This window comes from Ictalurus furcatus, chromosome 11 (assembly GCF_023375685.1).
Source record: "Ictalurus furcatus strain D&B chromosome 11, Billie_1.0, whole genome shotgun sequence".
Lineage (NCBI taxonomy): Eukaryota > Metazoa > Chordata > Actinopteri > Siluriformes > Ictaluridae > Ictalurus > Ictalurus furcatus.
Genome location: NC_071265.1, coordinates 16,213,043 through 16,230,247, shown reverse-complemented (window position 1 = coordinate 16,230,247; position 17,205 = coordinate 16,213,043). Strand labels below are relative to the sequence as shown.

At 38.5% G+C, this 17,205-nt stretch overlaps 1 protein-coding gene across 2 annotated transcripts in view; it reads right to left on the bottom strand.

The window, feature by feature from the left end:
- Positions 1 to 2,021: 2,021 nt before the first annotated feature.
- The window catches only part of camkva (CaM kinase-like vesicle-associated a), a 39,811-nt gene continuing 24,627 nt past the window's right edge, over positions 2,022 to 17,205 (bottom strand). For both annotated transcript variants that reach the window (XM_053636226.1, XM_053636227.1), the window contains 10 exons: positions 16,021 to 16,163; positions 15,791 to 15,922; positions 15,528 to 15,602; positions 9,950 to 10,088; positions 9,536 to 9,656; positions 8,091 to 8,166; positions 5,890 to 6,026; positions 5,657 to 5,735; positions 5,453 to 5,540; positions 2,022 to 5,339 (listed from right to left, as the gene is read on the bottom strand). In XM_053636226.1, coding sequence (XP_053492201.1) covers positions 5,091 to 5,339; positions 5,453 to 5,540; positions 5,657 to 5,735; positions 5,890 to 6,026; positions 8,091 to 8,166; positions 9,536 to 9,656; positions 9,950 to 10,088; positions 15,528 to 15,602; positions 15,791 to 15,922; positions 16,021 to 16,115 — 1,191 coding nt within the window. In that variant the 5' untranslated portion in view covers positions 16,116 to 16,163 and the 3' untranslated portion in view covers positions 2,022 to 5,090. The remainder of the gene's footprint in view (positions 5,340 to 5,452; positions 5,541 to 5,656; positions 5,736 to 5,889; positions 6,027 to 8,090; positions 8,167 to 9,535; positions 9,657 to 9,949; positions 10,089 to 15,527; positions 15,603 to 15,790; positions 15,923 to 16,020; positions 16,164 to 17,205) is intronic.

Sequence of the window (17,205 nt, the reverse complement as noted above, 5' to 3'; positions counted from 1 at the left end):
CCCAGGGAGCATTGGGCACAAGGCGGGGTACACCCTGGACAGGGTGCCAATCCATCGCAGGGCACAATCACATACACATTCACACACCCATTCATACACTACGGACACTTTGGACATGCCAATCAGCCTACCATGCATGTCTTTGGACAGGGGGAGGAAACCCCCGCAGCACGGGGAGAACATGCAAACTCCGCACACACAGGGTCACGTGGGAATCGAATCCCCGGCCCTGGAGGTGTGAACCATTACACCCAAATATGAAAAATATATTCATAATATGTAAAATATATATCTTTTATACAAACAACTTTTTAATCTTTAATAATGCACAAGGATATTTGTTTTTTGTTCTTCTATCTATCGTATTTTGTCTTTTTAATTTTCTTGTTATTTGTTTGATAAGTCTCAGCGGGGATATGGCATTGATTGATAATAATTTTACACCTCTTCACCCAATCCATCAGTGAGACCACCACGGATCACCACGGTATTGGACAATTATTAGCACATTAATGACGAGTAGTTAGTGTGTGTGTGTGTGTGTGTGTGTCTGTGTGTGTGTGTGTGTGTGTGTGTGTGTCCTGGGCTCCCCGTAACCCTGTGTAGGATAAGTGGTACAGAAAATGGACAGATGGATGTAAATATCTGGTCAGTGGTTGTATTGTGATTGATTTCCATTCATTTTTTTAATGATCTCACTCCCAGTCTCTCATAACGTATACACTTTTACACTGCTGTAGGATAAGAGCATAGCTATCTGTTCACGCTCTGTCAAGCTGTATGTGTACTTCTGCTGCCTGCTGTGATGCTGGTGCATGGTCTGGACACCTGCCTGATTTATCCTGATGCTCTACTTCTGCTTGGAGCTTCTACATTTGTAACTCACTCTTTACTGCAGTGGTTACTTTCATGTGGATGCGCTAAAGATTAAAACAATTGATGTCAACCACGCCTTACCTGTTATTCATGTAAAATAAATAAATAAAATAAAAAATGACATTTTTTAGCACCCACATAATCTTTTTTCTGTTATTAAATGCCATAAAGTAGATTGATTGTAAGTAAAAATACACAGAATATTATTAAGTAAAGACTGGCTTAATTCTTAGCCCAGACTGTAGTTTCATGCCTACAAGTCGCCACCTAGTTTTGCCCTATATGTGTGTGTTTTATGCTTATGATAACCCTGTGCTATAAGGCTCAACCTTAGTGGTTTCATAATATTAATGCAGAATTACTGATAGCGAGTAGAATTTTTAGCCCACCCATTCAGTATTGGGACTAGCCATCACAGATATGCCTGCATGAGTGCCCTTAACTTTCTTTTCCCCTCTAACTGACTCCCAATGAAGACACAGTGTAGATGATTGTTTTTCTGCACCATCATCAATCTTGCCTCCAGCACATTTCGAAATGGTTACCCCCATGAAGCTACACAGCCAAACTAAAAATGAGGTTTGTATTACAAGTTTTTCCCTCCTTGATATTTTCATATTTTTGCCTAAAGGCCTAACTCTGGAATAAGGGGGAATAAACCACACATTTAATCTAGACTGACAGATCCATGTAATCACATCAAAGTAGGAATATTGGACTAGTACTGTGATGTAACGGGCCTAAAACAAACAACATTTAACCGATTTGGAAAGGCTCAGATGTTTGCTCAGTGGTGGATTGGACTGTTGACTGCCACTCTTGGATCCTTGAGTAAGAATCTTACCCCTCATTTGCTCAGTTGTACCATCTCAATTGTAATTGTCTTTGGATTAAAGCATCAGTCAAATGAATGAATGTAAATATGAAAGGCTGAATGATTTATAGCTAACATAATGTGCACACATTATGGAGCAATCCAAAATTGTTCTGCCACTGATTAGATCTCTTGCAGTCTGTTTTCACCAAAAACTATGTACAAACTTGAAGGAACTCTTCCTATCTTCCTACTGCTGCATTTGGTCTCAAGTCCTCTCTCTCTCTTTCTCTCTCGCTCTCTCTCTCTCAGTTTAAATAATGAACAGAACTGAATGCTTAACCTAAGCAATGTCTTTATTAGAGATGCAATTCAAACACAAACATGATACTTATAAGGGTGAGTCTGCTGTGTGAAAGTGTGTTAATTACTGCATTGATACATTAACAGAGCATCAACTCAGCATAGACTAAAATATGTTAAACTAATTTATAAATAATAATTAAATAACTTAAAAAAAAAACCTACCAAATGAAATCAGTGACTAGTTAAATACTAGTTACATGGCCACAACAATGTGATCAAGTGTTATGCAGCTGTTAAAAACGAATGAAACTTTTAATAAATGAAAATAAACTCATTGTGAAGTACAATAATGTCCAAAAAAATAACAAAAAAAGAACACTATGCATGAAACAATGATGTAAATTGCTCAACAAGCTGTAGGAAATATGGCAAGTGCCCCTCCACATCACCAGTATGGCAGTTTCACAGTATCACAGCAATAGAGATATTGCTCAGTTTGTACTGCACATTAAACAGAATCCATTAACATCCCACTGATGGACTTGTATTTTACTAACTACACAATGACTACTGTATTCGGTATATTATGCATTTCTCTGTGAAATGCAGTACATATATCTACCACATCTACACAACAAACATACAATTTATGGTCAAATTCAATCAAACCAGATCTTAAGTCAATGTATAGACTATTCGATCAACATGTAAATGGTTTTGAAAACACCAATTACATCAAAGATGATGTAAACTACTGAACTACTATTAAAATCATTCCTTAGTCAGCAAATAGTCTGCTAAAAAGTCCAATGGTATATTTATCTATTTGGCAAAATGTCTTAAATTTTAGCAATAAATAGTAAAGGCTTGATTGAATTTGGCATGTTAACCTCATTAGGAAAATATAAATTACATGTGAAGACAAAGGTTTATGTGTACAGAATAGATTCATTACAAAACATCAAGATCAATAAGGACACATGCGCATTTTTTTTTATTAAGCAATCATCTCTTCTGAGAGACAACTAGCCAACTTGAAAGCTTAGAGTAGACATACAGTAAGTTTATGGCACATGAAATGGGTGTCATTTATCAAACTTTTAGTAAATGTGTTTAAACAATTCTTGACAGATTTAGAAAAGTTTAGGTAACACTGATTTTCTTCATACTCATGTGGGTATGTTGATAAATGCCAACCACCAAATTACCAGAACAGCTGATTTACATTTAGTGACTTCCGTAAAACTCCATAAAAGGCAAAGCTCAGAGAGCTGAAAATGACAAAATGCTGACCAAATGACAAAAGAGCACCTCCTAAGTGTGACTTGTGCTAGATCTTACAGTAATGCAGCTCAGCCACCGCAGTGTGTCGCCTACCATAGACATACAATAACTCCGCCTCCTTTTATAGGGTGCCATTTCATTTGTCCAAATTCAATAGCTAAGTTTATTTGTCTTAATTTTTGGATATGTTTTGGATTCTTCCTTTCTTGTCTTTAATATGAAATCACTGAGTTTCAGTGCAATTGAAATGAAAAGCGAGTGTAATCCATATATAAAACTCATGCTAATTGTATTACTTGAAACTGAACAATCTGGGTTTACATTACTAAGTCTCTTTATAGGCACCAATTCACACAAACTCGGGAGCACTCGTAGGATATGAACGTTTTTTACGAACTAACTGGATTTTCATGAATAACACATTTCTTGTCTAAGTGCTCTTGTGAATGATTTAAGAAAAAATTGATTAAAAGCCAATCTGACAAATGAGACCCAATAAATGTAAATGCCACGAAGACAGAGAAAGGCATCAACACGTGATGAACAGAGTAAAAGGTATTTGTACAGCAAGAAATAACACCGAATACTGACACTTAACAGCGTAGTATCAAGGATTTTTCATAATTTACGCATAAAAGACATCAAATCAGTAAATTAGAGTCATTACCACAAGTCACTGTAACCTCTGTTATTATTTCTATAGCAGTTTTGCATTTGAAACATTAGTAAGAATGCTATATGATTGTGTTTTGAGTCACTACACATTAAAAGGTGATTTATTCTCAAATGGCAGGAAAGGTATACCGCAGTAAGGGTTAACTTTCAAAGGAAAAAATAGAACTTAAAGTCCCTGTGAAGTGCCTTGAATCGTGCAGCATTATTCGATGTGTTGATGTAATTTCCACTGAACAGGAAGTGAGGGTGGGACATATCGAGTGGCTGTAAATAGCCAATAATATATAGTTTAACTCAAAGCCAGGAAACTATACAACTGTTGGGAACGGGACACTTCAGATTCTAGAGAGCATTTGATTGGACAGAAAATCGGATTAGAAACTGAAGTGCAGAATGATGTCATGAAAACTGTTGATCCGTATTGGTGGTAGAGAGAGACTGTCAATTTTGAATGCATATATCTTATAAATGCGAATGTTGTCATTGTTTTGACGCACACTAGCTTACAGACAACCTTAAGGCTAACATATTCATACTAAAAGCCACAAAACTTCCATTTTGATTTCATGGGGACTTTCAGGTCAGACGCACAAATCTTACATTAATTTCATGGGAAATTCCATTTTGCAGCAACATACTAACATTGTGATAGGTAAATATTATGCAGTTAGGCATCTAAAAGGCATAATTTTCCTTTCCATGTTTCATTTATTAGTTTTTTCATTTATTCATTTATTAGGCTACTTTGCCCCACAACCATCATTTAGATGGTTGCAGGGGCAAAGTAGCCTCATAAATGAATAATTTATTACATAAACAGGAAGCAAAATGCAATTTTGCTTAGAATATTCTATTATATTTACAAACTGTGAATCTAAATTTTTTTTTGACTGTCCTTAAGACATGTGAACGTGAACTAATGCTCCATTTTTATTATAATGTCTTTGTCATTTTATGTTACTCTAAACTGTTTATAAGTAGATTTGGACAATTCCAAAACGTACAAACAGGGAAGGCTATGCAAACGAAATGAGTATGAGTAAATGGCTCTCAACAAGTTAGTTTCACTTGACCAGTGATTTTCAGTATGTCTTCTTTTCTAAAATGAGTGTGCTTGCCTTTGTGTACATCCATGTTAGCCATTCTGCTCTTCTCTGGTCTCCACACGAAGCTCTCCATTACATCGTGCTGGAGCCTCTCCTGCTCTTATTTCCTGAAGCTCAAGGGTGCTGCAGGGAGGTTCAGGGGTTGCAGCCAAGGCAACCGGTGTGCTGCTCGGAGTCACTGATCCTGCCGCTGCTCCTAAAGCTGGACTCGAGGCCCCAGAATCACTCTGATCTGGAGCTCGGAGCCTCTTCATTAAGGTGGTCACACGGACTGCTTTCTGCATGAAAGAAGTCGAGACATCCTGAATTGTAAGCGAAATGTGGCCTTTGAAACGAGTGGAAATAAAATACAAGCATTTACTGGCAGCATGAACTAAACTGATTGTTTTACCTTCCATTTTGCTTTAGCAAAGTTCTTTTCAATCTGAGCGCACACACCGTCTTTAATATTCTTGTCAGAAGCTGCATTCCCAGATATCCTAAATAATGAATGTATAGAAAGAGAAATACATTTCCTCAGAGGCATATAACATTTCCAAATTGCAGTAATGGGGCAAAATTCAAACAGCATCAGATATTTAAAGAGGGTTCTCACCACTCATGGCTGATTGCCTCCTGTGCAGTCAGTCTTTGGTCTTGATCCACTTCCATTAAAGATGCAACAAGACTTTTAGCTAGAATGCAGATACATGTTTTTATTGTAACAGGACTAAGAGGACATGGCAAAAACTATAGAATAGTTTTGGACGTTGACTTTATGGAAAACCGCAAAAGTTTTGCCAACATATTTCAAATATTTCCTCCAAAAACTATGGCATGTCCCCTTACCAGAATCTGAGATATCATCCCAGTAGGGTGAGTCAAACTCATAGTCTCCCGACAGAATTTTCCGGAACATGTTTTTATCATGACTGTCATCATCATCATCATCTGCCTCATCATAAAAAGGAGGGTTTCCTGACAGTCTGGTAAACAAAGACATTCTCAGTACTTTGACTTTGGCATATTTTATGAGTGTCTCATAATAAAAAAGCAGTTCTGGACAGACGGATAAAATAGACTGGAAAATTATACTTAAGTAATATCGCACAAGCACGAGTGCAGTTATACTGAAAACCCTGCAGACTGAGCCCCGTAGCTAATCACAGTCGTGCCAATACTCAGTACAACCTCATGATTGCAAGTATGATATTGCTTTTATACAACAGTTCTATAAACAAGAAATTAATACTTTTCAGAGTTTCAGACAGAATATGGACAAATGTTCTGTTTATTTTTGCTCCACTAGCGGAACTAGATCCCGAAGAAGCCACACTCACTTTTATATCACGTCGGTTAGCTTACCTAGCTGGCTCACATTAGCTGCGTTTACATGGACAACAATAATCCACTCTTAATCTGATTAAGACCATACTTTGATTAAGAAACTACCATGTAAACAGCAATTTTTACTTACCTTAATCTAATTAAGGTCACAATCGAATTAAGCTCTAATCGAATTAAGACAGGTGGAGTATTCCTGTTTTAGTCGCATTATGGACGTGTACTACAGACATGTAAACACCTTAATCACATTATGAACGTCGTGTGGGAGTTTTCACCGCATTTTGTGACAGGACACGATCACACACGGCAGTTTTATGTTTTACAGCGAACAAGAGAGTTCGGCCGCGCCCCAAACCGCATACTTGCCTACTATAGGCCTGTAGTGGGGAAAAATACATGTATCTCGGCTACTATATAGACGGTAAGTACGCGGTTTGAGACGCAGTCATCTATTAGCACATATAGCATGAAAAGTAATTAACTGCACTTAAAGCGTTCGTAAAAAAAATTAAATAAAAACACCCAAAACGGTATACGGTACCATAACGAAGACGAACTGTATGTTGATACGTGAAATTCTGGAGGAACGTCGGACAGCGTGGCGTGGTGACATAATGACGCGGGCTGTTAATCTAATTATGTTCTATAACATGTAAAACGCGTACATGAAAGGAGTATTCTAAAAGCGACTCATGTAAACACCTTAATCACATTATTGTCTTACTCAGAATAAGGTCAATAATTAGATTACTGCTGTCCATGTAAACGTAGTCATTGATTTATACATTCCCGTTAAGGGTGCTTCTGGTCAAATTGGTGTCCCTACTTCCTTTTCATCTTCATATGATGAGCTTTCATATTTTAAGCTAAAAGTCATATTCCTGAAAAGTATCCTTTACCATGTCCGCTGATGATGTCACTAACACTACCGTAGTAACTGGAATTTTATGTGGTAAACACAGACAAGCGGAGTGATATATACAGTGAATCGTCCCAGTGCGGTTATCGGAAATACAGGCACTACTGGAGCGCCACTTGACCAATCAAATTACTGGACTGGAACTAACTGTTGTATAAATTTCAACTGATTATAACAAAAGAATACACAATAAAAAGACTAAAAAAAAACCAAAAAAAAAACCGATGGAACAGAACAAATAAGAGATGTAATAACATATACTCACAGCACATCTTGACAGCAAACTCCTTGGATGATGAAAAGTGACCAACAAACAACATGCTCTGAGAACTTCCACTGACGGCTGTGAATGTCTTCAGAAAGCTTGTGAGCTCAAAACATATCTCCTTAGAGATCTTACAGATACTCATGAGAATGAGCCAGTAACATTAACATGAAGTCTGGAAGTCCTGTAGAATTATAGGTATCTTCTCTTCAGAAATATAATGCTTATATTCCATTTATAAGCAAAGTTGCGGTCTGGCCACTTACATTTGGTTCTAAACCTGATTTTAAAGCAGTAACAGGACAACCTTGCGGTCTCATATACTGTAAATCCTCACTGATATTGTTACTATAGACTATATTTAAGCATGTGTTTTCTTAGCCTGGAAGAACAATGATTATTGAACTATTCTTAACGACACCCAGACAATGACAGACACACTATGGCAGAATGAAGTTATGCACACAGACCAGTTAAATAAAATAAACAAAACACACAGAGAAACTGAGTCTCACTGACAGGATGTACATGACCACTCCGATGGCCCAGCAGTCCACTGGTCTGCCATATCGCTGTCTGCCGACTACCTCTGGAGCTGAGCAAATCAAATACAGTACATGACACTTGAATGAGAAACCATCTCTAAACACGCTGTTGCTTGTGTATCAAAACATGCTGTATGTCTGTATAAGTATAATCAGATAAATACAAAATAAACTGTACACATGTACAACATGTTAGAATTGTTTAGGTGTGATGACACATACAGTGCCCTCCATTAATATTGGCACCCTTGGTAAATATGAGCAAAGAAGACTGTGAAAATTTGTCTTCATTGTTTAAAAGAAAATCACATTGTCTGTAAAAAAATAAATAAAATAATTTTCTTTAAAAAAAATCATAAAGATACTCTGCTTTCGTGGATACCAAACAAATGCAAACAAAACACACACACACACACACACACACATATATACATATATATATATATATATATATATATATATATATATAAACCTAAACAATTATTGGCACCCTTTTAGTCAATACTTTGTGCTACCTCCCTTTGACAAGATAGCAGCTCTGAGTCTTCTCCTATAATGCCTGATGAGGTTAGAGAATACATGGCGAGGGATCTGAGACCGTTCCTCCATACAGAATCTCTCCAGATCCTTCAAATTTCGAGGTCCATGCTGGTGGACTCTCCTCTTCAGTTCACCCCACAGGTTTTCTATGGGTTTCAGGTCAGGGGACTGGGATGGCCATGGCAGGACCTTGATTTTGTGGTCAGTAAACCATTTTTGTGTTGATTTTGATGTATGTTTTGAATCATTGTCCTGCTGGAAGATCCAACCACGGCCCATTTGAAGCTTTCTGGCAGATGCAGTCAGGTTTTCATTTAATACCTGTTGATATTTGATAGAGTCCATGATGCCATGTATCCTAACAAAATGTCCAGGTCCTCTGGCAGAAAAACAGCCCCAAAACATTAAAGATCCACCTTCATATTTAACCGTGGACACGAGGGACTTTTCCATATGGCTACCTCTCTGTGTGCACCAAAACCACCTCTGGTGTTTATTGCCAAAAAGCTCTATTTTGGTTTCATCTGACCATAGAACAAAGATTTTTTTTTTGATAAACCTGTCTTGTGTTTGCAATTGTTTGATATCCATGAGAGCAGAGTATTTTTGTGAATTTTTTTTAACAAAACATCAAAAGTTTAAACAATAAAGACAATTTTTCACAGCCTTCTTGCTCATATTTACCAAGGGCCAATATTAGTGGAGGGCACTGTATGTTGTGCATAATGTGATGGCAATTAAAATGCAACACAACAAGGGAGGTACAGTTTTTTTTTAAACAATATTGTAAATAATAATAAATAAAAAAACGTTGAGCAAGACAGAAGGTCATGCAATTACCATAATGTAAAAATGTAATGTATGCATATAGTTTTTTACCAAGGTATTCAGGAGTGCCACAAGGCTCTTTAATAAGTCCGTTCTCCAGTTTGGCCAGATGAAAATCGCTTATGACGATTTTAGAGTGCTTCAGACGATTGTAGTAAACAAGGTTTTCCAACTGAAAGGAAGAGGAGAAGATAGTCCGACACTGTCAGAAAATGTTAACCGTATTGTATACAACAGTATCTTTACTCTAGTTCCAAGACATAATAAACTGATCCAAAACACAAAACTGAACTCTTATGTAAATCCTAAAATACTTCTAAATTATATATATATTTTAAATAATAAGGAACTGAATTGAACGTAGTATATGATACGTTAATCCGTTTGCCATGCTGTTTAACTGTATGTGTTTTCTTAGTGTAATACCACTTGTAGCCACTTGATGGGAGTAAAGCAACATGTTACCTTCAGGTTCCTGTGCACAATGCGGAGAGAGTGAAGATAAGCCACAGCCTCAAGCACTTGTCTGATAACATTGCTAGTGTCACGTTCGGAGTAGTAGCCCTGGTCTAAGATCCAGTCAAACACCTCCCTGCCTGTGGCCCTAGAGCAGATGAAAGGAAATTGCACCTTTAAAATCACTTCCATATTAGACCCACAAGAAGTATACAAAAAGTCGTTTTGAGAATGCTTACCAAAACATCACCTAGTGAAAAGACATTATATTTAATTTTATTTTACATAATTATGGCATGTTCCAACAAGTGTTCCAACAAAGCTTCAATTTCAGTATCATAGTGATTGACAATTAAGTGAAAAAACTTTCTCATTTAAGCTGTGACTTGTAAAAATAAGTTCTATTTCACCGATCCTAACCAACAGCGCCAGTCAGTATCAACTGGATACCTTTTTGTTTGTGCGCACATGCATGCCGAGACACATGATGTAATATTTGATATAAATACTATTGTCATCCGGCTATCATTTCCATTTCTGCTTCTTGCCTCATGCACCTGTCGGAATTCATGTGTACCTTGGTGCTATCTGTGACTATATGTTTGTGACTCTGGTTAGGGCTACAGGTAGCCTATCCTCCAAACCTGATGATTCAAGTCAATTCAATTTTATTTGTATGGCGCTTTTAACAATGGACATGAACAGCTTTACAGAAACATATAAACACAGGATAGAGATTTTAAGTGTGTGAATTTATCCCTATTGAGCGAACCGGTGGTGACGGTGGTGAGGAAAAACTCCCTAAGATGATATGAGGAAGAAACCTTGAGAGGAACCAGACTCAGAAGGGAACCCGTCCTCATGTGGATAACAACGGATAGTGTGAAAGTAAAAGAAAGTTCATTATGGTTTTTATATGAAGTCTGTTTTGTTGAACTAATCTACTGTTCACTAAAGGAGACTTGAGTGCAAAATTGTATGTGGTAATCACAGTCCTACGGCCATAACAGCAACTGTTCATGTGACATTGATAGGCTGATAGGCTCCTGTCATCTCTTTTCATCATCGTGGCTATGGTGAGTGTATTTCATACTTTTTGGAGCTATTCAAAGCTCCAAGACTACTAGCCTGAGATGAGATCCCTTATTAGCTTGCTAGCCTAATTGTCTATAACTCCTGTGCTGTCCAGAATTTTGCTACAAACTCTTTTGGTGCACAGTACAGGTCTCACCTCATAGTCCCTCATTGGGTGTGATTTTCCTTCGGCACTCTGAAATTTTCACATCGCCTGCTGTCTGGTGAACTATTAGCCTGTGAATACTTGGCACTAGCATTGCTTAGTGGTCCTCCCATGCCATACTGCACTTTGCACCACTGAGCTTGCAAAGTTATTCGGACTCCATTTACACCGGAGTCCCTCCATTCCCCTGTATCTCCACAGAGTGGGGCTTTCCTCGGCACTTTGTCGGCTCAGTCCCACAGCCCCCAAAGTCTCCCGATAAGCAGGCCGGTGGCTAAACATGTCTAACGTGGACGTTCAATCTACTGTCCACTGCCTGTTGTTGAGTTTACTATGTTAGTCAGACTGCTACCCTCCCTCTTCAACTCCGCTCAATCTTCCTCACGCCTGGCTGCCTAACTGACCAGCAGGTCTTTAGCTAATAAGCTCACTTTCCTCCAATAAACCCTCATTCTCTCCACTGGGATATTTTTTCCTCTCTCTGCAGGTAATTCCCCAACTCCCACAACCTCAACCTTGCTAGCGGGACTAGTGTGCATGTGGGTATATTCTGCTAGCGTTTCATGTGTTTTTTTTTTCCTCCTATAAGGCACACTTGTCCAGATTGCCTACCAATTTAGCTGGTTTCCACTATATACCATTTCAGATCTGATTAACTAATGAGCCATGCTGCGCTCATGCAGCCAATGTCTAATTTCCCTGGAAGACAAGTTATGTGTCTACTGTCTTGGCATTGACCATTGTAGAGAAGCAGTCTCTGGTTTGGCTGTCCTCAATGCCAAAATGTCACACTCATGGGTATAAATACGCTGCCATATTTATACCCTGATTCAGAGCATAATATGACCCAAGTACTGCAGATTATACAACTTGCTAGTTGTAAATGTTCATGCCCAAAAATGACCGATAAGTAGAGTAAGAAACCAAGAGCGTAATCAGAATCCCTTTCTAGACCTGTGGACGACCTGGCTTTAGATGTGTCTTAGCTGAAATCTTTGATCCTGAAACTGAAGCTGCATGCAGCAGAAGCTCGTGCCCTTTAGCATTGTCCTCTTTATAGCCAAAAATCTGATTCTCCCTCCTGATTTCCAGTGTGATGGCGAGCCAACGGTTGAACCAAAGTGTTTAACTCTGGCTTCAGCAGCATCCAGAAATGAATTTGAATTGGACTCTTTCAAGTCACATACACCACTGGCAGGCTTCAAACACCCTGTGACAGAAACCATTAAAATGGTGGCAGACCAAATTGAACAGGATGCTGGTGTGCAGCCCATAGTACAGAATGCTTCCGTCCACACAAAGCCAGTCAGAAAGTTTTTTTTTTCTTAGGAGAGATTAGGAGAGTGTTAAAGGAGGTTTTGGACCTCTGCTATACTGTGCCCAGGTTCTGTGCTGTGTGCCTTAGCTAACATGATAGATTGGTCTAGGCCACATGCTTGTATCACTTGCATCACTTGCATTGCATCACTGGTGGGTTCACTGGAGGAAGTACTATATTCAGACATTCACTGCCCATGTAGTGAGTGCAAACGCAGTGATGGTATTCTGGTGAGGTTTTATGACACTGGTGCATATAGGCAATTAATTATCCACTGAATTGGAGTTATCACTTCAATGTGCAGCAACAGTTTGTCAGGTCACAAGTGGACTTCTTCATTGATGACAAAGTCACCTGTGGTTCTCTCTGGAAGAGCTCACAGTCTACTGACTCAGGAACCACTAGCCCCAAGAGTGTCCTCACTGTCTACTGTACACATTTCAACCTCTACCACTGATTCTGCCCACAATGCACAGAATTCATCAATCAGGCCACATAGTCCTTCTTGTGGTCACAAAGTGTATAACAGGACCTTGGTTTCAACTGCTGCTCTTACTAGTGTTCTGAAAACTTTGGCAGTTTCATCCAGTATAATAGGTTGTAGTCTGTAATCTGCACATCGCCACTCATAGATCTGGCCAAGGATGCCAAATAGCCAAATCTGTGAGAAGTGATGTACAGGTTGGTGACTACAAACCAGCAGGCCAGGATTCCTGAACGCAAGAGCCCTAGGTACATTGGGGTTTGTGTGTGCTCAGTGTAAATGGTGTGCACTCTATCACTCCAGCACCCAGTTCCTAGAGTTCTGGACTTCCTGGAGAGACTGCTAGACAGCAAAATGTTCCAATTTAAGTTAAAGATGTATATAGGGGCCATTGCAGTGCTTCCCAGCACCATCGGTTATGTCTTTTTGAGGGCTCTTAAACTTGTTACAACCTTTCTGAAGGGCAAAGGTGCAAGATGTCCATTCACCATACTCTCCAAGAGCTATATGTGGGATCTCATCCTTGCACTGGAGTCCCATAAGACCTGACCGTATTACCATGAGTACTACAATGAGCGGTTGCAACATTTCCATGATGCCATGGATAGACTGGAGTCAGTTGAATATTTGCTCTGTGTTAAGCTTCATCTCGCAACAAACATCTGTGTTCTATTTTGACTGCTCCTTTCCAGGGTCGTCACATCGGATCACCTATCCGCATATTTTGATTCTGACACTTGTTTTATGCTGAATGTCCTTCCTGACAACCTGCACCACTTTCCAGGCTTGTGACTGGCACTGAGTGTACTGGCTTGTGCAACCCTCCAGTGGCAGGGTCTGGTTCCCTGAACGTGAACTGAACCCAGGCCATGGAGGTGAGAGCATGCTAGCCACTAGTCCACAGGGAACTAAACAACACAACATGAATATAACAACACAAGCACCAGTATTAGTTATTACAGGTTGGTAATCCAAGAACACATACGGCACAGAATTGAATTTGGTGAGAAGCGGCTCAAGTTTTAGAAACAGAAACAGCACCTCCCTTTCTTTTTTAGCATCTGTTTCTGTCCCATCCCTTTTGTTAAAACTTCACAACAACAAAAATGACAACAAAGTCAGCTTTTTATTTTAACATATCAATGAAGTGTGACTGATATTAACCAGCTGGAAGCAATTATATTTTTTGTTAGAAGGGGTGAAACAGAATGCTTGTTACACCCTGTATGTAACTGTGGTTCTATAAACACCAGATGGTTCTATGAAAACGGCCAGGGTTCCGGCTTGAATTCGGGAGGAAGGGTCCAGAGAAATGATGGCCATATGAAAATGCTATTTATATCAAATAGTACGCCTACAGTCACTTGATAATTTTTTTTTTGATGGTCTCAGGTCTCACACACGCAATAACAGCAAACCCAGCCTAGTTCACACTGCATTGACAGACGCCAACCAACGGCAACAAACACTTTTGTCGGGTTTTGTCAGATCAGTGTGTTAACCCAGTTGCATTTGTTACCGTTGGTTGCCGTTTGTTTTCACCAACCTAACATGTTCACTCGCCTTTTGTCAATTGTGGAATGTCTGAGCAGTGTGTTATGATTTTCCAACAAACTCCGATGAGACAAGCGTCTCTGAAAACTCCAAAGAAACGAAAGCCTGTGCGCTACGTGCTACGCATGGTAAATCGTCATTGTGGGTAAAATGTCAGATTTCAGGACAAATCAGAAAAAAGAGTAAATTATGCATAGATGTGTTATTTAAATAAAATTGTTCATTTTGAACCCTGATGAGGATCATCTGCTCTTGTGTTTTGGTTTTAATCGGGATCATCTGCTAACCGTATGCTATATTCTGTATTCTGTTAGTCTGAAAGCTTTGCACGTCCTCTGTCTGCAGTTCTCTGCATAACTTTAAGTAAGTGAACGTCTCTTACGTGGCAACAACTAAGGCTTCACCCACAACCTTTTTCGTTTCACTAACATTTTTGATTATAGTAAAAAGATCCTCCATTTTTAAACTAGTCTGACTGTCCGTAAAAACATTTGTTGGTGTCTGTTGGGGCCGTGTGAACATCACAGCTGTGTTTCACAACATTCTAAATCCAAAAGCCAACTTTTAACAGTTGGTGAGTGTTGGTGTTGGCCAGCGTCTGTCGTTGCAGTGTGATCTAGGCTATAGAACCATCCAGTGTTCATAGAACACACCCCTGTAGTATATACACTGCTCCAGTGGGTATCCAATGGTTACATACATTACTAAACATAATTACATACATTAAACATAATTCACCTACCTTAGTTGATACAGACCCATAGTTAAATAAAATAATAACATTAGTAATAAATATAATAAAATAATAGCAGAATAATACATTAGTTAATAAAAGAAATCAAATCATTATACAACATACTATAACATACATAATGTTACACATAACAATTTTATATAGAACCGAGTTAAATCAGCATTCAGAATGCACACACACACACACACACACACACACACACACACACACACACACACTCCAATGTGTTCAACTCACAGTTCCAGGAAGAGGAAGTACTCTTTTCTTGTCTCAAAGACATCAACCAGCTGGAGGATGTTATGATGCTTCACCCTGTGAGGATAAGAGAGGACGAGACAGTTTGTGACTGTGAGACAGGAAGCAGAAGAAAAAATTCTACAAAGGGGCAATCACTTGCAAAATAACAGAACTAATTAACTCCCAGTATGGCTACTTAGAAATAAAGCAGCTATAGTTGCTGATTCCCAAAAACTCTGAAACACTGAACACCGACAACTTACATTTTCAAGATAAGTATCTCATTCTTTGCAGCCTTTCGCACTTTCCTCCCGTCTTTCTTCAGGAATTTCTTGCAGGTGTACATTTTCTGTGTGTTCTTCTCTTTTGCCCGAAAAATCTCACAAAACTCCTCCCTGTTTTTGTAGAGAGCAAAAACTCATATAGGAAGCATGGCAATATGGTCACAAGTGAAAGAACATAAATAAGAGTGCAGAGGTGGAGTTATGCTTACGATCTGACCATCTGCCCCAGGTCATATTTGTCAGTGACCTCACCAGGATTGTTATAATCCTTCTTCTCTCCGAAAATTAAACAGCCAAATGGCATGGCTGCGTGAGGCCCCCAGACAGAAGACAAAAAGTAGGTTATATTTTCCTACAAAAACAAATATAAAAATTCAGGATGAAGAATTCATATAGAAACACAGCAATCAAGCACTAAAAGGGATGTGTCCAACTACCTTTGAGATAGAGGCTAGACAGATATATATATATAGCAAATTATGTTACAGGTAAGTATATCCAAGGGTCTTAGTAATAACTTGTCAGGCCAAGTTGTTATGAACATGGATTAGGGCAAAATGACAGGATTATGATTAGGGGCAAAATGACAGGATTATGATTAGGGCAAAATGACAGGAGAAGCAGTCATAGATTACCATTTGATTTCATGAATAGTAAACTTAAACTTTATCACTTTATCAGTATTACAGCATAGCTATATAACAGCATGTTGCACGGAAACAAAAGCAAACCACAATATGCCTTTTCAGAGCACAGAAAAATGCCATACACTTGTGTAACAATATAGTAAACGCTGACTCATACACAACACCCGATGCACAAATTAATAGAAATGATCTTTTGCACAATTCTTTCTCTTGTACATGCTGGTATAACTGCAAAATATCTGCAAAATATTCAATAATCCTATTACAATCTACAATCCTTTCTATTGTGTGTGTGTTTTTTTTTTGTTTTGTTTCATGGCGAAGTGAGTCAGTTTTGTGACACTTTTCTCTCTCCATCCAAGAACCCAGCAAGATTACAGCACCAAGGAGGATATTGTGAGAATTAGAGAACACGTTCTATCTAATGTGATAATGATAATTATGTCATGACACTGAATATATGTAGAATGTGTACAGCAAAACATTGCTTAAAAGTCTCAATTTACTTGCCTGGTGCTAGGGAGAATTAAAAGGAAACTATTTTTTACATGAGTAAACTCATAATGTAAAAAACAAACAAACAAACAAACAAAAAGGTCAATCAGGACTGGAGAAGTATCAGTTCTTTGACCCATCCTTCAACAAAATGAATGCATTGCCAGTAATTACTTACAATCAAATGACGATTTAAGCATCAAAATGAACTAATAAAAACAGCGAATTTCTTCAAAAGAAATCCAAATTTTG